The sequence below is a fragment of the Carcharodon carcharias genome, chromosome 3, assembly GCF_017639515.1.
Source record: "Carcharodon carcharias isolate sCarCar2 chromosome 3, sCarCar2.pri, whole genome shotgun sequence".
Lineage (NCBI taxonomy): Eukaryota > Metazoa > Chordata > Chondrichthyes > Lamniformes > Lamnidae > Carcharodon > Carcharodon carcharias.
The window spans coordinates 201,976,559-202,002,030 of NC_054469.1; the positions used below are offsets into that span (position 1 = coordinate 201,976,559).

The 25,472-nt window shown below is 42.5% G+C and overlaps 1 protein-coding gene across 1 annotated transcript in view; it reads left to right on the forward strand.

The window, feature by feature from the left end:
- The first annotated feature begins 13,013 nt into the window (after positions 1-13,013).
- Positions 13,014-25,472, forward strand: part of LOC121275645 (death-associated protein) — a 65,122-nt gene continuing 52,663 nt past the window's right edge. The window contains exons 1-2 of the mRNA XM_041183150.1: positions 13,014-13,190; positions 24,824-24,926. Coding sequence (XP_041039084.1) covers positions 13,136-13,190; positions 24,824-24,926 — 158 coding nt within the window. The 5' untranslated portion in view covers positions 13,014-13,135. The remainder of the gene's footprint in view (positions 13,191-24,823; positions 24,927-25,472) is intronic.

The following is a 25,472-nucleotide window of genomic DNA, read 5'->3' on the forward strand; positions in this document are numbered from 1 at the left end:
CTCAGATTGAAAGGCACGATGGAGTCCATCTGCTTTCAGTCCGAGGTGATCGTGACTCATGCCAATGCACCGAAATCAACATTGGTAGGATGGCAGTCGCCATGGAGACCTTGGTCCAGGACATCAGTCCTGCACTGCTGCGCAGGCTGAAGTCCATCACTGATGCCATAGTTGGCCTCCAATAGTGTCAGCGCAAGAGGGGTGCAGGGAAGCTGGATCTCATTCCAGCTACCCCTTCTCCTCAAGGACTCTGCCAGGGACTGTCAGCAACCCATAGGGAGGGGGACCATGCAACAGCTCAACACCCAGGGTCATCCAACCAGGTGACTCTGGGAATGTCTGGCCGATCTAACTCCCCTCTTCCTGCGACCCCATTAGCTCCAGCGCCACAGGCCGAGGAGGGTGCCACTGCTGCACAGTAGGAATTCCAAAGCAGGCCAGGGCCCTCCAGGTCTTGGCCCTCCAGAGGACATCCACCAAGGTCATCACAGATATGGTATAGCAGTCAGCAGGCTGCTTCCTCCTCTGCTGTGGATGTTGGAGGAGCACCAAGATGTAGCAGCAGGGTTAGGAAGGTTAAGAAAATGTAGTTTCACCACGTGGGCAAAGGCATTAATCACTTATACATAATGCTGACTATTGTAAATAAACTCCCAACAATGTCATCCTGTCTATGGCTCCTTGTCACGATGAGCAGTGTTTGTGTCAGTCTGAGTGAAAGCTTGGCTCCTGCAGAAGATAAAGATCGGTGTTTCAGTCCAGAGCCTCCTCCCTGTATTTTGTGCAGCCTTCCCAGCACACTGATGATGCAACTTCACAGTCATTAGACACATCAGTTATGTCTGTACCTCAATGGGGCTTATCATTGCTGCCAGAATGTCCTGGGCCGACAGCACAGAATTCCGTCATTCTCTCTGTGTGCTCTCAGCAACACTGAGGTGCAGCTGGCCTCTCATCTCATCAGCATCTGTGTCCAGTAACAGTGTGGCCTTGAAGGATTCAGCCTATGAAAGATGCCATAGGATCAAGAGAAGTTAATGTTTCCCAGCTGCATCTCCATGTTATGACCCTGTTCAGAGAGTGCAAGCGATCTGCCATCAGCTAGAGAGGAATCAAACATTTACATAAGCCAAGTGAGGATCTATGGAGTGTCCCCACTGCATGTTGTCATTGTCCTCCTGGAATGTAGGGACTATGGGCATCCGTTGTGTCTCCATGACAGGAGACTTATCTCAGAGGGTATGTATGCTGCAATCAGCCAGACTGGAGTCAAATGTTCACAGATGCATTGTGAGGATTTATCAAGTGTCCCCATTACATGCCATCATCATCCTCCACGAATCTAGCAGCTATGAGGGCCTCCCAACCGTGCCTGTCTTGTCTGGACAATGCAACAGCCTCATCGTTGTCATCCTCACCTTCGAGGACCTCATCACCCTCATCCCCATTGATGTCCTCTTACGTGCAGCTCCTCCATCTTCTCCTCAGGCAGCTCCACCCCCCTCCCCCACTCCAGTTGTAGTGCCAGGTTGGGTAGGGCGCAGCAGGTGACAACGAAGTGTGACACCCTCTGTGGGCTATATTGCAGGGCTTTACCAGACTGGTCCAGGCACCAGAACCTCATTTTCAACATCCCAGTGGTTTACTCCACCAAAGTGCAAGTTGCAGCACAAGCTTTGTTGTACCTCTCCCTGCTGCACTCAGAGACCACTGCACGGGTGTCATCAGCCAAGTCCTCTGCGGGTAGCCCTTGTCCCTGAGGAGCCAAAACAGTAGCCTCTGTGAACCATAAGACAGTAAGACTATAAGATGTAGGGGCAGAAGTAGGCCATTTGGCCCATTGAGTCTGCTCCACCATTCAATGAGATCATGGCTGATCTGATAATCCTCTACTCCACTTTCCTGCATTTTCCCCATAACCCTTGATTCCCTTACTAACTAAAAACCTGTCTATCCTCAGCCTTGAATATATTTAATGACTCAGCCTCTACAGCCCTCTGCAGTAAAGAATTCCACAGATTGACTACCCTCTGAGAGAAAAAATTTCTCCTTATCTCTGTCTTAAATGGCGATCCCTTATTCTGAGATTATGCCCTCTGGTCCTACAACCTCCCACAAGGGGAAACAACCTCTCAGCATTTACCCTGTCAAGACCCCTAAGAATTTTATATGTTTCAATAAGCTCGCCTCTCACTCTTCTAAACTCCAATGAGTACAGGCCAAACCTACTCAACCTCTCCTCAAAATAAAATCCCTCCATACTTGGGATCAACCTAGTGAACCTTCTCTGGACTGCCACCAATGCCAATATATTTTTCCTTAGATAAGGGGACGAGTATTCTAGGTGTGGTCTAACTAGTGCCTTGTATAGTTTTAGCAAGACTTCCCTATTTTTATACTCCATTTCCTTTGAAATAAAGGCCAACATTCTATTTGCCTTCCCATGCAAAGTATTTATTCAACTCTTCTGCCGTTTCCTATTATTTCCCCAGCCTCATTCTCCATAGGGCCAATAAGGGGCCTTGGAATATGCTGAGAATGTAGGAGTCATGGACACTCCCTGGGAATTATGCACAAGCCTGGAGGATGTGCTTGCTGTGGTTGCAGACCAGCTAAACATTCAGTGAGTGGAAACCCTTGTGGTTCACAAAGTGCACTGCTTGTTGCCATGGAAATCTAAGTGCTACATGAGTGCAGTCGATGGCAACCTTGTGGAAAACCAGAGATCTGTGCAAATCCTAGCGCTGTTGCTTCCTGGTTTGTCCGGTCCCGGTCGAAAAGCACAAAGTTGTGGTGTCTTCACGAATATGATGTCCATTACCTCCTAGATGCACTTGCAAGATCCCTGTGGAGCCCTGGAAGAAGCCACTGGTGTAGAAATTGAGCGCCGCTGTCACTTTTACGGCCACTGGCCTCCAAATCCCCTTGGTGCCGAATTCTGCAGTAGGTGGCATATATGACTGAACAGTTCCCTGGACATGCGCAGTCTTCGGCGACACTGGTTCTCAGTCAGCTACAGGAATGACAAGCACCATCTGTAAAACCTGGGTCTAGCCATGCGCCGACCCGTGACAGGTCGCTATGGCTCTTCAGCGGCATGCGCAGGAGCCCCAGCCCTCCCTTCTTCTTGAGGGCGCTACTCCTCCCTCTGCAAGCCTGCTGCCTCCATTGCTCTCTTCTCCTTTGTCTCTGCTCTCTGTAAGCCTTGAGGCATACAGCCAGGTCACTGGGCTCCATGCTCCTGATGTACCCCTCCTGCAGGATAAAAGAGAGAGACACATGGGTTAGCATTGGTCTCCTAGAGACTTCCCATGGCTACATGTGCTGCTCCAACTCCGCCTCAAGGTCACTTAACACATCCTGGAGAGTGCTGGCCACCACTTGGCTGGCCAGAGTTTAGTGTGCTGCAAGGCTGTCCGAAACCCCATCCACCTCCGCCTCGCTCCACCTGACCAATTGGTGGCTGCTTCACTCACTGAACTGACTGCATGCTTTGCTCTCAGCTCAGGCACAGACATTCTCCTAACCCACACTGCAAGGCTACGCTGTTAGCATGGACCAGGGGGGAAACTGGTCCAAACCTGAATGAAAACATTGCAAGGGGCTGTGAGTGCCTCCACCAGTGACTGCTCCATGGCCAGCTTTCGCAAGGAGATTGTCCAACTTGCCCATTCGTCCAATTGTTCCGCAGCCCCCTAAGATGCTCATTAATTTGCAATCTGTGCCTGAGGGGGTGAATAGTTCAGGAGCATTTTGTGGCACTTTCATGCCTCTATTTTGCTTGACTGGGCAGATAAGCTAGAGGCCCAACTCCTATCATGTCAATGTAGCTGTGCCTGAACTGTTTCAGTTGTGGAAGAATGCTCACTTTATACAAGGTTTCCCTAATGCATGGCCACTTACCCCCCACCCCCAACATGTGCTTGTATACTACCACCAGACTGTGCTGCCTTGCCCCCTGACCTCACCCTGACTGCAGTGCAGCCCTTGACCCGGCACCACGCTGTCAGCCAGATGTGAAAAAATGACTTGCCTATGCCCTCGCCTAAATATACGGCGCCTCTTCCTTGAAGTTGAACGGGCGACTCTCGCGAGTTCCCTTCAAAGTTCTGCTCGCCAGGTGCATGCCTTTTAAATGTTGTTGTGAATCACGCCGTTCCTAAGTCACGCCGATGTGGGAGGTCAATTCAACGTGGGGGGGAGGATGATTGCGGTGGGCAGAGAAGACAATGAAATGCAAATACATTGAAATTATTATCCCAGCAATGCATGGCAGGAAAGGCGGCCTGCTGTTGATGGGTGGAACGGACAGTGGCTAACTGGTTTCATGATGGCGTGAAACTGACTGTTAACCTAAAACAAAAACAGAATTACCTGGAAAAACTCAGCAGGTCTGGCAGCATCGGCGGAGAAGAAAAGAGTTGACGTTTCGAGTCCTCATGACCCTTCGACAGAACTTGAGTTCAAGTCCAAGAAAGAGTTGAAATATAAGCTGGTTTAAGGTGTGTGTGTGGGGGGCGGAGAGATAGAGAGAGAGAGAGAGGTGGAGGGGGGGGGGGGGTGGGTGTGGTTGTAGGGACAAACAAGCAGTGATAGAAGCAGATCATCAAAAGATGTCAACGACAATAGTACAATAGAACACATAGGTGTTAAAGTTAAAGTTGGTGATATTATCGAAATGAATGTGTTACTTTACAACTTTATGTCCAACTTTAACTTTAACACCTATGTGTTCTATTGTACTATTGTCGTTGACATCTTTTGATGATCTGCTTCTATCACTGCTTGTTTGTCCCTACAACCACACCACCCCCCCCACCTCTCTCTCTCTCTATCTCTCCGCCCCCCCACACACACACCTTAAACCAGCTTATATTTCCACTCTTTCTTGGACTCGAACTCAAGTTCTGTCGAAGGGTCATGAGGACTCGAAGCGTCAACTCTTTTCTTCTCCGCCGATGCTGCCAGACCTGCTGAGTTTTTCCAGGTAATTCTGTTTTTGTTTTGGATTTCCAGCATCCGCAGTTTTTTTGTTTTTATGACTGTTAACCTTCCTGTCATATTGCAACCCCCGCCACCAGCGGGGGTGGACTATTCCACCCATTGTTATCTTTTAATTGCAGAAGTGTTTAGCAATGGATAAGAACGGTTTACAAGTTGGTTGGTGAGTCAGGTGGGAATGTAGACGGGTGGAGTATGGGGGGGGGGGAGAGGTTGTGGGGGATGATTGGAGGGTGGTGAGTGTTAATTTTTCAGCAAGTTTATTTTTACATACATTTTGTGATCATCCTGGTACAGTTTCTGCTGTTAATCACTTTCAAACTAGGTCGTTTGCCTGTGATTAATAGCATGCGTATCCTGAAGTAAATTCCTCGGCAAGTTCAGCTGAAGCCCACAATAGCAGGGTCAGCACGGAGGCATCCAAAAGGAGTCCAGGCCGCAAATCGCTGCCCATCAGAAGTTTGAAATTCTTGGGTAAGTACAGCACATGTGCGCACATCGGGACTTCCTCTGGGTTCTGATGCTCAGCAGTGGTGAAGAACGTGTGAAAGTTTGCTGCTAATTTAATCAGAAAATCTGGGCCATTTACTTCCCAGTTTCCAGATTTGCTGACAAGTCAATATTAACTCAACATTACTGCTCCCAAATTTTTCTGGACCTGCTGTGTTTTTACAATTGTTGTTTTATACAAATATGGATTATGTGGAAGTATTTGACAATAAGGTGAAAAAGATTGTGTGTATTAATAAACTTGGCACTTACATGTCAAGTCATTCTGGAGCAACTGCTACCCCCTTAATAATGGATTCCCCATTTTCCTAATGATAGATGTTAGATTAACTTGCCTATAATTTCCTGCTTCCTGTCTTGAATCGAGGTATTACATTTTGCAGTTTTCCAATCCACTGGGACTTTTCCAGAATCTAGAGAATTTTGGAAGATTACAAGCAATTAATCCACTATCTCTGCAGCCACTTATTTTAAGACCCTGGGATGCAGGCCATCAGGTCAGCCTTTAATCCCATTAGTTATCCAAGTACTTTTTCCCTAGTGATCATGATTGTTTTAATTTCCTCCTTCCTTTTGCCACTTGATCCTCTATATTTTTGGGATGTCTTTTGTGCCTTCTACTGTGAAGACAGATACAAACTAATGGTTCAAAGTCTCTGCCATTTCCTTCTTTTCCCATTATTATTCCCCTAGTCTCACCCTCTAAGGGACCAACACTCACTTTAGTTACTCTTTTTTTTATATACTTGAAAAAACTTTTACTGTCTTTATATTTCTGCTTGCTTTCTTTGATAATCCAAATTCTCTCTCATTATTTTTTTAGTAACCCTTTGCTGGTTTCTAAGATGTTTCCAATCTTCTGGGCTACCACTAATCTTGGCAACATTGTATGTCTTTCCTCAATTTGATATCATTCTTAACTTCTTTAGTTAGCCACAGATGATACATTCTTCTCACCGAGTCTTTCTTTCACAATGGAATATATATTTTTTGAGAGGTTTGAAATATCTCCTTAAAATTCAGTTATTGTTACTCTACTGTGTTATCTTTTAACTTATTTTCCCATTCCACTTTAGCCAACTCCGTCTTCATACCCTTTGAGTTGCCTTTATTTAAGTTGAAGACTCTAGTTTAGAATCCACATTTAGAACCCTCATACTGAGAATGAACTTCTATAATGTTATGATCACTCTTATCTAGAGGATCTTATACTATGAGCTAATTGATTAAACCTGTCTCATTACACAATACCAGGTCTAAAATAACCCGTTCCCTGGTTGATTTCAGAATGTATTGTTCTAAGAAACTCTCCTGAACTCCATGAACTCATCCTGCAGGTTGCCTTTGCCAATTTATTTGCCCAATCTATGTGAAAATTGAAATCTCACACAATTATTGCAGTACATTTCTTACAATCCCCCATCATATCTTCATTTATACTAGCTGCTGTCAAGGAGCTTATAAATTATATCCACCAGTGACTTCTGTCCTTTGCTATTTCTTATCTCCACTCAAACTGATTCTACATCTTAATTTCTGAACCAAGATTATTTCTCACTACTGTACTGATCTCATCCTTTATTAACAGAGCTACCCACCTCATTTTCTATTCTTCCATTCCTTCTGAAATGTCAAATACCCTTGAATATCCAGGTTCTAGTCATGGTCACTTTGCAGCCTCGTCTCTGAAATGACAGTCATATCATACTCATTTATTTTTGTTTTGATATCAATTCAGTTGATAGATTATTGCTGATCTGTACCTCAACTAAGGGAATATTAGGGCAGTAAGAGGCAGGTTTTAAGGAGCATCACAAAGGAAGAAAGGCAGCCATGGAGGCAGAGCGATTTTGGAACAGCTTGGTTCCAAGACAGCTGAAGATAGGATAGAATGGTAGGGCAATTAATACCAGGGGTTCTCAAGAGGCTAGAATTAGAGCAGCACAGATATCTTGGAGCATTGTGCAGCTGGAGAAGATAATGGAGATAGGGAGGAACACATGGCACACAGTTTTGGTTACTAAAGTGCAAAGGCCTTGGGATGTGCAAAAAAAAAGTTGCAAGGCTGTTCCTAGCTACCAGAGGCTTGAGATATGAGGGAAGGCAAGAGAAGAGGGCTTCTTTAAAACCTACCTGTTTGACAAAGCTTTTGGTTATCTACCATAAAGTCTCCTTCTAGCTCAGTGCCATATTTTGTTATATAAGGCTCCTGTGAAACCTTTGTGGAAATTTATTACATTAAAGGCACTATATAAATACAAGTTATTGTTGCTGTTTAGCCTTGAATGACGGTCACTGAGACAAGAGTTGGGATTTTCTGGTCCGGTCGTGGCAGGATCTGCTGTGGGAGATTCGGCAGCCCTGCCAAAAGTCCATTGACTTTCGACGGGACAAGACAAGCTTGGTGGTGGGCGGGGCCAGAAAATCCTACCCAAGGCCTCATGCAAATCTATCCAGATAATAATCTTTAAAAAATCTTACAACTGCAACATTAGTAATGCTACAACTGCCTGCTCTTCCAGACAACTTACTACTTGCTTTATGTAAACTTGCCACACGGTAATTGGAACCTCTCCAAGTGACTGGCATGAGAAGGTAATTATATCACAAGTTTTATTCATTGCTTTCATTAGACACAGATTTAAACAGAGATTTAAAAACACAAACAGGCTATTCAGCCCAGCTAGTCCATGGTGATATTTACCCTCTACATGAATAGCAATCAGAGTCACTGTTCCCACATGCCTTTCCTTTAATCACCTAGATCTTTTTTAAAATGTTGGCATTATCCCTGCTTCAACAACAACTTAAAATTATATAGTGCTTTTGATGTAGCAAAATGTCACAAGACAATAAGAATGTAATCAGACAAAAAATAGCACTGGGTCAAAGAAGGAGACATTATCAGAAGCGACCAAAAATTTGGTTAAAGAGAAGCATCTTAAAGGGGGAGTGGTGGTGAGGGGGAGAAGTTTAAGGAGGGAATTCCAGAGCTTAGGGTCTAGGGCAGCTGGCATTACAGTGGAGTCAAGACAAATCAATCAGTAACTTTACAGTTGCAACTGCTTGTATAGAAATTTTCTCCTATTCTGTGTTCAATCTCTGATTTTTAATTTTTTATTTATATTTTCTTCAATCTCGGCAACTCAACCATTGGAAACAGTCTGTTTCTATCAGCTGCTCCAAGATTTTAAACTTCTCTGTCAGTTCACCCGTAGTTTTTTCTTTAAACAGGGATTTATCATGCAATATAAAAATAAGAACAGTATGTATAATATTAAAATGGTGTCTGAATTATATATGTGTGCCCTGGTGCAACCATCACCTAATTTCCAATCGCATTTCAACTAAACATTGTTCTTGCTCTTGACTGCCCTCATGCAATGCCATGATTGTCAACAAGTGAGATATTAAACACTATAGAAAGACCATAAGACCATAAGATGTAGGAGCAGAAGTAGGCCATTTGGCCCATTGAGTCTGCTCCACCATTCAATGAGATCATGGCTGATCTGATAATCCTCAACTCCACTTTCCTGTCTTTTCTCCATGACCCTTGATTCCCTTACTGATTAAAAATCTGTCTATCTCAGCCTTGCATATACTTAATGACTGAGCCTCGACAGCCCTCTGCGGTAAAGAATTCCACAGATTGACTACCCCCTGAGAGAAGAAATTCCTCCTTATCTCTGTTTTAAGTGGGCACTCCCTTACTCTGAGATTATGCCCTCTGGTCCTGGGCTGTCCCACAAGGGGAAACAACCTCTCAGCATCTACCCTGTCAAGCCCCTAAGAATCTTATACGTTTCAATAAGGTCACCTCTTAATCTTCTAAACTCCAATGAGTACAGGCCCAACCAACTCAATCATTCCTCATAAGAAAATCCCTCCATACCCTGGATCAACCTAGTGAACCTTCTCTGGACTGCCTCCAATGCCAGTATATTTTCCTTGGATAAGGGGATCAAAGCTGTTCACAGTATTCTATGTGTAGTTTAACTAGTGCCTTGTATAGTTTTAGCAAGACTTTCCTATTTTTATACTCCATTCCCTTTGAAATAAAGGTCAACATTCCATTTGCCTTCCCTATTACCTGCTGAACTTGTATGTTAGCTTTTTGGGATTCATGCACGAGGAACCCCAAATCCCTCTGTGCTGCAGCTTTCTTCAGTCTTTCTCCACGTAAATAATATTCAGCTCCTCTATTCTTCCTGCCAAAGTGCATAACCTAACACTTTCCCACATTATGTTCCATCTGCCATGTTTTTGCCCACTCACTTAACATGTCAATATCCCTCTGTAGAAATGTAGGATTCTTTGTGTCATCATCACCACTTGCCTTCTCACCTATTTTTGTGTCATCCGTAAACTTGGTGATTGTACATTCATTTCCCTCATCTAAGTCATTAATATATATTGTAAGTAATTGTGGCCCCAGCACTGATCCCTGTGGCACTCCACTAGTTACAGGCTGCCATCCTGAAAGTGCCCCCCTTATCCCAACTCTGTCTTCTATTAGTTAGCCACTCTTCTATCCATGTTAATATACTACCCCCAACACCATGGGCTCTTATCTTATTAAGCAGCCTTATGTGTGGTACCTTATTGAAAGCCTTTTGGAAATCCAAATATGTTATGTTTACTGGTTCCCCTTTATCTATCTTGCTTGTTACGTCCTCAAAGAATTCTAACAAATTTGTCAGGCATGATTTCCCCTTCATAAAGCCATGCTGACTCTGATTGATTATATTATGCGTTTCTAAATGCTCTGCTATTACATCTTTTATAATAGACTCCAACATTTTCCCAATGACAGATGTTAAGCTAACTGGCCTATAGTTACCTGTTGTTTGTGTCCCTCTCTTTTTGAATAAGCATGTTGCATTGGCAGTTTTCCAATCCTCTGGGACTGTTCCAGAATCTAAGGACTCTTGGAAGATTACTACCAGTGTATCCACTCTCTCTGTAGCTATTTTCTTTAATATCCTAGGATGCAACCCAACATGTCCAGGTGACTAATCGGCCTTTAGCCCCATTAATTTCCCTAATACTTTTTCTCTAGTGATAGTTATTGTATTTATTTCCTCCCCAACTTTTGCCCCATGATTATTTAGGCTAAGTGCAGAATATTATTTAATTGTAAACCATGATGTAAGACAAGAGATTCAAATTTGTTAGGATTGCTGTTCTATCGCTGGAATACAAGGCAATTCAAACATGAGTATAAATGTTGAAGAATCAATGAACATCTGAGCTCTGAGACGAGCTGGATAATCTAAATCCGCATGAGTGAAATGGATAGTTGACAACTGAAGAGGGTATTGCCTCCCATCCAACAACTACCACATAGGCCAGTTGAAGAGGTGAAACTACATTCCCTGATAACACAACGACCACAGAGAATCAGGCTTCTTTTTACCAGTTTTATTCAAGCATATCCAAGGCAGCTGCAATCCTTCCTAAGAAGGAAGACCCAGCAGCTCCCTGATTGATTACATTTCATTACTTTTGTACTTTTTCTTATCACAATACATTTGAATATATCCAATTGGTAACCTACACATAGGTACCATGTTAAAACTATCCTATTGAGTACATAAACATGTGATTTTGCTAACCAATTATTCTAAAGGGTGTATACATAATTATATTATCCAATCAAAATTAAAACATGTACGCAAAGACCTTGGTTCTCACAACTCAAGACTGCTTGTGTTTCATCAAAAGACTTCTCTTGTCTTTGTATGTCCTCCCAAATCTAAGCTAAACCATCTGCCCTGTACCGTTCTGAGAGAGGAGTATACCTAAACTAACTTCATGTTATGTTTTACCTCCAGTCCAGCTCTCAAGGCTTTACCGCATCGTAGCACCACTTGAATGGTTCTGCCTGTGACTGGACATTAGCTCATCTCTTGAAACTGTGTAAATCACACAAACTCAAAGCTTCTTTGTGTGCAATGTCCATCTGCTTACCCTCAGCTGTCAAAAAGTTTAACATCCATGGCTGCTTGGAGGTTTGAATTGTCCTTCAGTAAATTCTTACAGTGTTCTCTTTTAGCATTTTTAATTTTCCCCTAACAGCAACTATGGTGGGACACCAGTAGCTTGGTTATTTGAAGGGCGGACAACTGAATCCCAATATCATACAACATAGAGTGTGGCCATTTGGTCCAGGATGCCTGTACTAGCTCTTTGAGCGAACTATTCATTCCATTTCCTCCATTTCCCTGCAATTTTTTTCCTTTCAAATATATTTTTGGCACCCTTTCACTGGTAAGGAATGTTAGGGATGCAGCCCTGGAACTTTGGTGAGGTCATCTCCCTCACTTCTTTTGATGGCTAAACAGACCAAACCAGTCCAGAATCAGCTTATTCAAATCATATCCATATATTCAAAATCATGAGGGGTGGTAGACAGAGTTGGTGGGGAGAAACTGTTCCTAATGGCGTAAGAGTAGAGAACCAGAGGACACTGATTTAAGGTAAATGACAAAGGGACCAGAGGCGATATGAGGAAAAAGTGGCTAGGACCTGGTATGCACTGTCTGGGAGTGTATAGAAGCAGGTTCATTGTGCCCCTGAGGGAATTCAAACCTAAAGAGAAAAAAATTGCAGGGCTAGCAGGAGTGGGACTAGCTGAAACAAAAACAAAATACCTGGAAAATCTCAGGTCTGACAGCATTTGTGGAGAGGGATACAGTTGACATTTCAAGTCCGTATGACCCTTCATCAGAACTAAGACATATAGAAATGAGATGAAATATAAGCTGGTAGAAGGGGCTAGGACAGGAGAGCTCGATAGGGGGCCAGTGATAGATAGAGTGTATCAACACCCCTTTGTCCTTTTGTCTATGACATCTTTGGCAGTCTCTTCTTGGCCTCCACCTATCACTGGCCCCCTATCGAGCTCTCCTGTCTCGCCCCCTTCTACCAGCTTATATTTCATCTCATTTCTATATGTCTTAGTTCTGATGAAGGGTCATACGCACTCGAAACGTCAGCTGTATCCCTCTCCGCAGATGCTGTCAAACCTGCTGAGTTTTTCCAGGTGTTTTTGTTCTAGATTTCCAGCATCCGCAGTATTTTGCTTTTATCTTAGTGGGACTAGCTGAGTTGCCCTTGCAGAAAGCCCCCGTGGACATAAATGGCCAAATAGCCTCCTTCTGTGCTGTAACCATTCTATGTTTCTACGATATCCAGTGCCCTTTTGCAATTGGATCTACCTCCACCCAGCCAGCCTCTCTGACAATCCATGCCTCATGCCAATAACTGCAAAATAAACAGATCTCCTCCTTCCTCCCCCCGCCCCTCTGGTTCTTTTTCCGATTGGTCTCTTTACTTCCGGTGGCTTCTCTAAGTGGCTGGGCAACGCATGACGTCACAATGCCACTTTGTATTCCCACGTGGGCCGTCTTTCTCTTCCCAGCTTCCAGACCCCGTTATGTCATGGCCTGGCACGGCGCTACGACTGCGCAATGACGCAACGCCCCCGCGTATGATGACACGATGGGATGGAGAAGAAGGAGGAATTGGAAAGTGCGCATGCTCGGGAGGTGTTGATGTGTATGTAGCCACGTTGCCACTTTGTAGCAGCGAGTGAGCGAAAAAGTAGCTAAGGGCAAGGATGTCATCACCTCCCAGGGAAAAAGTGGAAACCAAAGCGGGGCACCTTCCTGCCGGTATGTATTAATCCATGGGTTGTCAAGATGGGCGGCTTGTGGCATCACGGGATTAATTGTGTTTTTCTCCCCTTTTTCTGAATCATTGGCTGCAAAGTTCACTCAACGTAAATAAATATGGAAGAAAAAGTTGCAGTGATGCAACCTTGCAGATCAGTGTAGCCCTAAAGTTTCCAACTCTCGTTAAATTTATTCAAATTTATTCCTTTTCTTCGGTGTATTTGGTGACTGGCGTTTCACTTTCGAAACAGAACTTTAAGTTGTAACATTGAAGTGAGAACATGATTTACTCCTGTTGTCCAAGGGTCAAGAAATGCCTGGTCTGGAGGGACACGGTAAGGGGTTAATGGAAAGAAACAAATAATCGAAGGTTGTACAAATTGCTGTGGCAATTTAGTCTCACTTTTGTGGATGTTTACTTAAAATTAAGATCTTGGGTTTTTGAGAATGCGTTTTAATAGTTTGGTAGTTGAAAATCTATCTGTCAGCAGAAGACTCTTCTATAAGTTAAAAGCAAACAAGAGGCAGGAGCTGTAAATCGGAAGCATAAACAGCCGCACTGCTGGAAATACTCAGCAGGTCTGTCTGTCAGTGTCCGTGCAGATAACAAGTTAAAGTTTCAAGTGTGGGTACTTCCGACTATTTCTGGTACGTGATTTAATGTTCCATAAATAATGATTTGGAAATATGGCTGCTTTTACCAAAGCAGATTTAACTGTCTAGCAATCAAAAACAAAATACTGTGAATCCTGGAACTAAGCAGTAAAAAGAGAAAATGCTGGAAAACATTCAACAGATCGGACTGCATATGTGGGGAGGGAAATAGTTAACGTTTAGGGTCTATTACCTTTCTTCAGAACTGCTTGTTTTATTCAGCATTTTCTGTTTTTATTTTGAACAATCCATCTACTTGTTCCCTCGGTTTTAAAATTCTCATTCTTGTTTTCAAATCCCTCCATGGTCTTTGCCCTGCCCAAGCTCTGGAACTTCCTCGAGCCCTGTCATCATCTGAGATCTATGCACCCCTTCCAATTCTGAAAATTGTACAGCTTGTTCATGCCCTAACTTCAATTGCTCCACCATTGTTTGCTATGTCTTCAGCCGCCCGGGCCTTGAGTTCTGGAATTCCCTCACTCTTCCTTTTAAAATACTCCATAAGACATTTGATTAAGTTTTTGCTCACCTGCCCTAATATTCTGCTCTGTTTTGGTGTCAAGTTTTGTTTGACAACATTCCTGCAAAATGTTTTGGGTTTTTTTATTACATTAAAGGTGGTATATAAATGTATGTTTGTTGCGGGATAAACCTGCTTAAATATCAATTATGGATAGAAAAATTATGCTGATCAACTTTCAAGAATTAGATGCATTTGATCAGCATTTATTTGATTTGTTGGCCTGTTTGTAATTGCCAAAGGGTAGCGATCTCAAAATACTGCTTCTCAGATGAATTTCACATAATACTTAATTTGTCTGTTAAAAGATGCTTCATAGGTCATACCAATCATGTTGTGCTGTATTAGTTAATTGGGGAGTGACATTAGAGTACAACAATTGACCTCAGTACCTGGTCTGAGGAAGGGAAACATCAGCTCAGGTTCCTGTTCCAGATTACTGTCAATCAACTCCTGCTCTAAGTAGTGTACATGCATTGGATGGCTGTAATGTCCATCAGCAAAGTGTGTTCTATCCCATTTCATGCTTGAAAAGTGGCCACATTGCAAGAGCTGAAGGGCCCTTGCTGCTTTTAGAACCCCAACCCATCATGGAAGCACTTTCAGCAGGGCAAATGGTGAGGCGGAAGTAGAACAGATCAGTAAGAGGTGAAAAAGTCTTTTTTTTTCAGTACAACACCACTCTTCACTTTGAGAACCCTGACTTCAAAGTATACAGTCTTAATAAGTGGACTATTTGAAGGTAATCTTTGAATTTGTATGAGTTATAAATCTGCTGCTAGTGGGGCATTAGATTTTCCACCTGTTAACTGTGAGTAATTGGAGGTTTGACTTTTTCTTTTTTCCCAGTTTTTGGAATGTTGAGGGTGTACCGTAAGTAATGGTTTGGAAACACTTGTGAGAATTTTAATGTGACAGATGATTGTGTTATTCTACAGATTTGTGACACTATAACAGCAGTGTGGGTATATGTGACACTGTAGTACAGTTGTTCCTGGGAACTGTTAGAGATGGCAAGACCCTTTTTAGAATCTCTGACTTTAGGTTTGTGCTTAAGATAATATGGTCTAATTTTACTTTCTTCCAAACATGATCTGAGGTCTGTATCCTTCCACTTTTGTCCACCTTTCCCATGTCGCCCCATATTCAGAACAGCTGCCTTTAAATCTTTAACTCCAACTTCACTTGGCAGTCCAAGAAATTTGCATTAGAATCTTGTTTCCAATGAATAATTGTTTTTGTTACAATCAGACATGAGACCTTGGAGGAAGCCATTTTTAAAAAAAAAATGAAAGCTGGGAGAGTTGACCTGCAGATGCAGGCTTTCACAAGTTAACTCTCCCACCAATGGCAGAGAGAATCATTACATTTGTAGTTTTTATTGATCTTTTACTACACTGTCCACTCTGATGTTCCGAAAGAGCAAATGTTTTCTTTGAAGGAATGTGACTTTAATGTACAAAAAAGGTAGTAATGGGGAATGAGATACAAGATATACAGCAACACTTACATGGAAGGTTTGCTAAGCTGTTAGCATCATCTATGTTCTTTAATTGTTATATATCATTTAACCGTACAGATGGTGGCCATTGGACCCTTCATGCCTATTGGCATTCCTGCTTGGCAAATGAAGCTTTGCACTGGGGCTGATAATTGGTTAAAATCTACCTCTGCATTTTAACATCCACCTAATTGGATAATTACTTCAAGGGGAGAAATTTGCAAGGGAGTGGGATCAATTGAAAAGCTCTTTCAAACAGTCAGCACAGCACAACGGGCTGAATGTCCTTCTGTGCTGTGAGATTTTGAGAATACTTCCACTTTTGGGTGTGATGTAGAAACTGACCTTTATTTTTTTAACATTTTTAACCTTTCCAGTTGTTAACTGTGGTTTGATTTCGCTCAAGCACTTATTATGCATAGTGATAACCATTGATGGCCCTTAACCTCAAACAATGCAGGATAGTGTGGTAAAAACAAAAAAACTGCGGATGCTGGAAATCCAAAACAAAAACAGAATTACCTGGAAAAACTCAGCAGGTCTGGCAGCATCGGCGGAGAAGAAAAGAGTTGACGTTTCGAGTCCTCATGACCCTTCGACAGATGCTGCCAGACCTGCTGAGTTTTTTCAGGGTAATGTGGTAGTTGTTTTATATATGTACTTTCAGAAGGCATTCAACGAAGTGCCTCATAGGCTTATTAAGGAAATGTAAGTCAATGGAATTAAGGGGAAAGTGACAGTATGGATACAAGATTGACTCAGTGATGGGAAGGTTGGTGGTGGATGTAGGTTTTTCAGACTGGAAGGTTGTTTGCAGTGCAAAACTCACTGGCCAATTTTGGTTCAGTTACTCTTTTTTTCAAATTGTATAAACAACCTAGACTCAGACATGTTGGGCAGCATCATTAAGTTTTCAGGTGATACCAAACTTGGCAAAATAGTAGCTATAAATTTCAGGGTAATGTAAACAGAATGCTGCCATGTGCAAAAGCATGGTAGATATAATTGAATATGGAGAATTATGAAGAGATGCACGTTGGGAGAACTAATATGGAAAGGTAAACGTCATGATTTGCAAAGTGCAAATGACCAGGGGATCTTGGTGTCTTATACTCAAATCCTGAAAGCTAGTTTGAAGAAAAGCATATGGGCTATTTAGGTTTATAAATAGAGGCAAAGAATATAAATACAAATAGGTCATGCTAAAACTTTGAGTCAATGGTTAGACCTCAGGTGGAGTATTGTGAACAATTCAGGAGTATGATGGAATACTCCATTTGCCTGAATGAGTGCAGCTGCAACAGCACTCAAAGTTCCATACCATCCAGGACAAAACAGCCTGGTTGATTAGCATCCTATCTACCAATTTAAGCATTCACTTCCTCCACCACCAATGCACCGTGGCAGAAATGTGTGCCATCTATAAGATGCACTGCAGCAACCCACCAAGCTGCCTTTGACAACATCTTCCAAACTTGTGGCCTCCACCACCTAGAAAGACAAGGGCAGCAGATGCAAGGGAACGCACCGCCTGCAAGTTCTTCTCCAAGTCCCACACCATCCTGACTTAGAACTATATCACCATTCCTTCACTGCTGAGTCAAAACCCTGGAACTCCCTAACAGCACTAATGGTGTATTTACACCACATGGACTGCAAAGGTTCAAGAAGGCGGCGCACCACCACCTTCTCAAGGGCAGTTAGGAATGGGTAATAAATGCTGGCCTAGCCAAACACACCCACATCCCATGAACAAATAGTAAAAAAAAAAAATCTGAGCACCACATTTAGTAAAGGCCTTAGGATACTGAGGAGGGTTACCACGGATGAGGGACTTCAGTTATGAGAAGAGGTTGGCAAAGTTGGGATCCGTTCTCCTTGGAACAGAGATGCTAATAGGTGATTTAATAATAGAGGTTTCCAAGATGATGTGACGTTTGGATAAAGCAGATGGAGAAAGCTATTTCCTCTACTGAGTGGGTTGGTAACAAAAAGTGATGAATTTAAAATCATTAGCAAAAAATATAACTGGGAAATGAGAATTATTTTCACTCTGAATTGTCAGCATCTGGAATGTTCAACCTGAAAGGTGATGGCAGCTGATTCCATAAATAACACTTGTAAGGGAGTTAGACAGGTACTTGATGAAGAATTTAAGATTTATGGACAAAAAGCGGGGATGCAGGACTAAGCATGACATCCAAAGAACGGGCACAGGTCTGAATGACCAAATAGCCTCCTTTTGGGCTGTACGTTTCTATGAAAAACTGAAAATGAATAGGTCAGTCAGTATCTGAAAGAGAAAAATGGACTTTCTTTTATTCTAAATTTAAGTTGTTTGGGGCTTTGGCTGTTAGTTTGGCAGTTTTGTTGTAAAATGCTGCAGACAAGAGAATTATAAGTCATCATATATTCTGACCTCCATACTTATTCCCTATAAAATAAAATCCCTATTCAATATTAACTAATCAACTGACCTGGGTTATGTGTAAATGCTCTTTGGGATTCTCTGTTAATTTGTACATAGACAGAAGTGTTTCTATGTATGCTGTCTTGACAATCTCCAAGGGTGATGTGAGGAATGACTACATAATTGACTGACTTGAAAGCCATTTTAATGTCAGCACACAAGTGACATTCATCTGGGAGGCAGGATTAGAATCTGATTTGTCTTGATAAAAGGCGGCTGTATATAGGATGGGAACTTGCACATTTCAATAAGCATTCCATTAACAGAAAAAGAAATCCTTCATTTGCATAATGGAAGACCTTGAAAATTTTGTAGTTGCATAGGTAGCATTTTTAGTTCAAAAATCTCTCCAATTCCAATTTACTTATTTTTAACCTGATAAATGTTTTTGAGAGAAGCACAAACATTGGCTTGTTACTGGATTTTACATGTGAATCACTGCTTGATAATTTAGCTCAAACAATTCTGTTTCCTGTTGAATAGCAGAAGCATTTACTGGTTAAACCTGTCCTTGCCTCCTAAAATTTGTATTATAGTGCCATATTTGAAGGTTATCCCTGCTAAGGTCTATATGACTAGTTTACCAGTTATCAAATGCCCATCATAACTCGTACTTTTAAAGTGGGAAAATAAACTTTGCACAGGTAGTTTTAAAATCAGCGATAACAAATCAGAGGTCACAATGTTGCTATGAAAGTGCCCCCTCCCTCCTCTGCCCTGGTCTGTCTCTATGCCAAATACATTTCCTTTGTTTGAGAATCACAGGCTAGTACCTGACCTCTATGTCTGTGTTTTCCATCTAGTTACAAGGAGTTGTGGTACATGTTCCTGAGCATACCCTTACACTGTTGTCCATCTCTAGCCTGCCTCCTTATTTTTTTGAAGCATCTGACCTTTGCTGAGTTCCACTCTGGAAAAGCATGGTAGATTTGCCAATTCTGGCGGAACATATTCTTGGAGTTCTCATCACAAGACTTTCTGCAACAACCCCACCCAGTCTCACAGCCTTTTATAAAACAAAAACATTGGAAGGAAATTAAAACAAAATGAAAAAAAATATATTTTCTGCCTGATTTGCTCACAATGTCTAAGAAGAGAAAAAGAAGGACTTGTATTTATACAGCCCAAAGCACATTATAGCCACAACCAGAAATCCTGAAGTTGTCTTGCCTGCCTGGTGCCAGGGTTAGGGACATCGTGGTTGGACATGAACTTGGATTGGGAGGGGGAGGATCCAGTTGTCGTGGTCCATGTGGGAACCGATGACATAGGTAGAACTAGGAATGATGTTCTGCTGAGGGTTTGAGGAGTTAGGGCCCAAATTAAAACGCAGAGCATCAAAGATAAGCACCTCTGGATTATTAGCCTAGCCACTTTAGCATAGGCCAAAAAAATTAGAGAATTAAACACATGGCTCAAAGAGTGGTTTGGGAAGAAGAGGTTTTGATTTATGGGTCACTGGCACCAGTACTGGTGAAAGAGAGAGCTGTTCCATTCGGATGGGCTCCATTTCACCTGGGCTGGGACCGGTATCCTCACAAACCATATGACTAAGGCTGTGGTTAGGGCTTTAAACTAACAGGGTGGTGGTGGGTGGTGGGGAGAGGTTTCGGGTGAAGGGAGATTTAGAAATCCAAAAAGAAAAGTTGAGGCAACAGGATAGCATAGCAATGTGGGTAAAGAATAGCAGAGTGGGACAGGAAGGAACAGCGAGATTACCAGTAATTGTGCATCAACGAATAAGGTCCATGCAGGGAATAGTTTTTAAAAAAAAAAGAAATTATATGCTCTTTATTTTAATGCACAAAGCACCCATGATAAAATAGATTGAACTAATGGTATAAATAGAGATAAATGGTTTGGATCTATTCATCATCACAGAGACATGGTTACATGGTGACCAAGGTTGGGAAATAAACATTTCAGAAAGACAGTATGGCAAAGGAGAAGGTCATAAAATATGACACAAGGATATTAAATGAGGTATGATCTTTGCTCAGAAGATGCTTAATGGCCCAGAACTTCCATTCTCCAAGGGTCATACTGGGAGGTACCCCAGAAGATGCGCTGGGGGACACCCCAGAAGATGCGCTGGGGGACTCCCCGGAAGTCCCCAGGCAAGGACTGCGCAGAATTGGCTAGGAAGTATAAACTTCTGATAGGCAATTACCCTGTATTGGGAGCCATCTGATACTCCAGTTTTAAATTAGAGACTGATGGTTCTGACTCCCTTAGCAGAATAGTTACCCAGAAAAAGTTAGAAGGATTAAAACCACTTTCAGCTCCTGGATAGCTACACTATTGACCCACCCTCCTGACTATCAGAATCATCATGGGTGGAAATTAGGTATAGCAAGAGTCAGAAAATGATACAGAAAAGTAGCTTATAGGCTTCCTAACAGTAGTTATACTGTTGGACAGAGCATTAAACAAATTATTGGAGTATATAACAAAGGCAGTGTAGTAATTCATATAGATCAGAGCAATCAAATTAACACAGTTGTCTAAAACATGAGTTTATAGAATGTTTTTGACAGTTTCCTGGACCAATACATTGTGGAACCAACAAGGGAGGAAGCGATTTTAAATCTAGTATTGTGTGATGAGGCAGGTCTAATGTGTAATCTCCTTGTAAAAGATCCACCGGGAACTAGTGATCATTAATACAGTTGAACCCCATGTTAAGTTTGAAAGTGACATACTGTAATCACAAACAAGAATCTTAAAATTAAACAAAGCCAATTACATTGGTATGAGGGGCGAAGTGACTAATGTTGATTGGGTAAATAGATTAAAAGGTATACTGTAAACAAATGTGGGAAACATTTAAAGAAACGATTCTGAATATCCAACAAAAATACATTATATTGAGAAACAAAAACTCAGCAAGAAAGATCCAGTCATAGCTTACTCTGGGAGTTAAGGATAATATTAGACTAAAGGAAGAGGCTCGTCGTGTTGCAAAAAATAGTAGCAAGGCTACTATTTAGTTCCTTCAGTGTAGCAAGGCTGAGGATTAGGAGTGCTTTAGAAACCAGCAAAGGGCCACCTTAATATAAAAGCAAAAAACCGCTGATGCTGGAAATCCAAAACAAAAATACCTGGAAAAACTCAGCAGGTCTGGCAGCATCTCCGGAGAGGAGCACGGTTAACGTTTCAAGTTCGAATGACCCTTCAACAAAACTAAGGAAAAATAGAAAAGAGGTGAAATTGTGCTGGATTAAAGGTTGGGGTGTTGGGGGTGGGGAGCGGTAGAGCTGGATAGGGGGCCAGTGATAGGTGGAGATAACTAAAAGATGTCACAGACAAAAGGACAACGAGGTGTTGAAGGTGGTGTTATTATCTGAGGAATGTGCTAATTAAGGGTAGAAAGCAGGACAAGCAAGGTACAGATAGCCCGAGTTGGGGTGAGATGGGTTGAAGGAATCAAAAAAGGCTAAAAGGTAGAGATAAAACAATGGATGGAAATACATTAAAAAAAATTGGAAATAGGTGGAGAAAGAAAAATCTATATAAATTATTGGGAAAAAAGGGAGGGGGGAAATTGGAAAGGGGGTGGGGATGGAGGAGAGAGTTCATGATCTAAAATTGTTGAACTCAATATTCAGTCCGGAAAGCTATAAAGTGCCTAGTCGGAAGATGAGGTGCTGTTCCTTCACCTTAAAGTTAATTAAAAGGAGAAAAATTAGAATACAAGAGTAAACTAGTCAGTAGTATAAAAACCAACTGTAAGAACTTTTACAAGTATATAAAAAGGAAGCAAGTAGCTACAGTAAACAATGGCCCCTTTGAAGCAGAAGCAAGATAAATTGTTATAGGGAATGAGGAAATGGCAGAGACATTGAACAATTATTTTGTGTCCATCGTCATTGTAAAGGGACAATTTGCATTCCAGAAATAGAGGGTAACCTAAGTGCTAAGAAGAGTGAGGAAATTAAAGTGATTAAATATCAGCAGAGAAAAGCACTGAAGGAACTAAAATCTGAGAAATCCCCAGGGCCTGTGGCCCATGTCCTACGCTTCTAAAAGAGATGGCTGCAAGAGAGAATGGATGCGTTGGCTATGATTTTCCAAAGCTCCCTAGATTTTGGAAAGGTCTCAGAAATTTGCAAATGTAACACTGCTATTCAAGAAAGGAGTGAGAGAAAAAGCAGGGAACTACAGGCCAGTTATCCTGACATCAGCCCTTGTAACCATTGTCGATTGTTGTAAAAACCCATCTGGTTCACTAATGTCCTTTAGGGAAGGAAATCTGCTGTCCTTACCTGGCCTGGCCGACATGTGACTCCAGACCCACAGCAATGTGGTTGATTCTTAAATGCCCTCTGAACAATCAATTAGGGATGAATCCCATAAATGGATTTTTCTTTTCCCACCTATTTCCATTATTTTTAAATGTATTTCCATCCATTGTTTTATCTCTACCTTTTAGCCTTTTTTGATTCCTTCACCCCACCCACCCCCACTAGGGCTACCTGTACCTTGCTTGTCCTGCTTTCTACCCTTAATTAGCACATTCCTTAGATAATATCACCGCCTTCAACACCTCTTTGTCCTTTTGTCTGTGATATCTTTTGGTTATCTCCACCTATCACTGGCCCTCGAGTATCCAGCTCTACTTGTCCCACCCACTGTTAAACCAGCTTCTATTTCACTTCTCTTCTATTTTTACTTAGTTCTGTTGAAGGGTCATTCGCACTCAAAATGTTAATTGTGTTCCTCTCCGCGGATGCTGCCAGACCTGCTGAGATTTTCCAGGTAGTTTTGTTTTTGTTTTCGATTTCCAGCATCCGCAGTTTTTTGCTTTTAACAGTCTGCGTTTGGTCTCTCCAATGTAGAGGAAACCACATTGGGAGCAATGAATGCAGTAGACTAAATTGAGGGACTGCAAGTGAAATGCTGCTTCACTTGAAAGGAGTGTTTGGGCCCTTGGACATTGAGGAGAGGAGAAGTAAAGGGGCAGGGGTTGCATCTTCTGCGGTTGCATGGGAAGGTGCCGTGGGAGGGGGTTGAGGTGTAGGGGGTGATGGAGGCATTCTGCAGGGATCATCCCCTCCGGGACACCCTGGTCCACTCCTCCATCATCCCCTACACCTCAACCCCCTCCCATGGCACCTTCCCAAGCAACTGCAGAAGGTGCAACACCTGTCCCTCTATTTCCCCTCTCCTCACCATCCAAGGGCCCAAACATTCCTTTCAAGTGAAGCAGCATTTCACTTGCACTTCCCTCAATTTAGTCTACTGCATTCGTTGCTCCCAATGTGGTTTCCTCTACATTGGAGAGACCAAACGCAGACTGGGTGACCGCTTTGCAGAACACCTTCAGTCTGTCCGCAAGCATTACCCAGACCTCCCTGTCGCTTGCCATTTCAACACTTCACCCTGCTCTCATGCCCACATGTCCGTCCTTGGCTTGCTGCATTGTTCCAGTGAAGCTCAACGCAAACTGGAGGAACCGCACCTCATCTTCCAACTAGGCACTTTACAACCTTCCAGATTGAATATTGTGTTCAACAATTTTAGATCATGAACTCTCTCCTCCATCCCCACCCCCTTTCCAATTCCTCCCCCCACCACCATTTTTTTCCAATAATTTATATAGATTTTTCTTTTCCCACCTACTTCCATTATTTTTAAATGTATTTCCATCCATTGTTTTATCTCTACCTTTTAGCCTTTTTTGATTCCTTCACCCCACCCCCACTAGGGCTATCTGTACCTTGCTTGTCCTGCTTTCTACCCTTAATTAGCACATTCCTTTAGATAATATCACCACCTTCAACACCACTTTGTCCTTTTTGTCTGTGACATCTTTTGGTTATCTCCACCTATCACTGGCCCTCTATCCAGCTCTCTTGTCCAACACCTCCCCCCAAAACAGCTTATTTTTCATCCCTTTTCTATTTTTCCTTAGTTCTGTTAAAGAGTCATGCGGACTCAAAACGTTAACTCTGCTCCCTTCCGCAGATGCTGCCAGACCTGCTGAGTTTTTCCAGGTATTTTTGTTTTTGCGCTGGATTTAATGATGAACTGATTTCTTGTGTGCGTGCTTTTGAGGTAGCAGTGAACTTTGCCCATTTGCCCAGTTCAGGAAAGCGCTCCATTCCATGCCTTGAGGAGCAACCACATGCCATAAGGAGATGTAGGTGATGAGGTAACTTTGGAATCTGTACTTTGAGGAATAAGGGCTTTTCCCAAAAGGCACAGTTTGTTACTAAGCTGCGCCTCATACCACCAATTTAAAAACAAGAAGTCAATGATTTTGTTTTGTGAATGATTATGATTTAAAATACAATTTGCCTGAAACAATGAGATATCCAGAAATTTGTCCATTTTTATTCTGTTAACTTTCTCTTTTTATCTCTCCCCCCCCCCTCCCCCCGATGTCCTTTCCTTCTGTTACACTGGGGTTTGCCTCCTTCCCCCAACTCTTTGCCCACCCTCCCCCTCTCTTTCTTTCTTTCCCTGGTCTTATTCTCACTGTGCAGTCAAAGCAGGCGGTATGCGGATTGTGAAGAAACATCAGGGCCCTGTGAACCAGGCTTCTGCTGTGGAGAAAGATAAAGAGAGTGAAGACTGGGAAAGCAACAGGTGAGATTGACTTATCACCAAGTAGAGCAAATCGATAGTCCTTAAATGTGCTAGAAAAAGCAGGTGTGCGCTGATATGGTGACTTTGATCCCTATGGTTACAGGTATGTTTTACCGTATGAGATTAGTGCAGATGATGTGATAATGCTACAATTAAGAATAGTTGGCACCGTGAGTGGAAAGACATTTAGGGACTGCATGAACATATGGAATTGACTGGAATGTGAAGCCAGCAGGTGGATCCAGCCTGTCCCCACACCAGAGCACCATGACTAAACGCCCAGCCCCTCACCCAACCCCTTATAGCCAGTAATATCCTTAGAGGGGCAAAATAAGAGAAAAACCCCAGGAGCAATCGGGGAACAATTGCGGACAATTCTTCTGTCTTTGGGTGATCAAAACCAGTTCAGGAGATCGTGTGGACTATATCTGTGAAGTCAGTTACTTTTGGTATGCTGTGATCTGTCTCTGTCAAAAGCCAGTCCATCTTTGCCTTGAAGGAATACAGAGAATCGATACTCACTTCATCAGCCAATGCTGAATATAG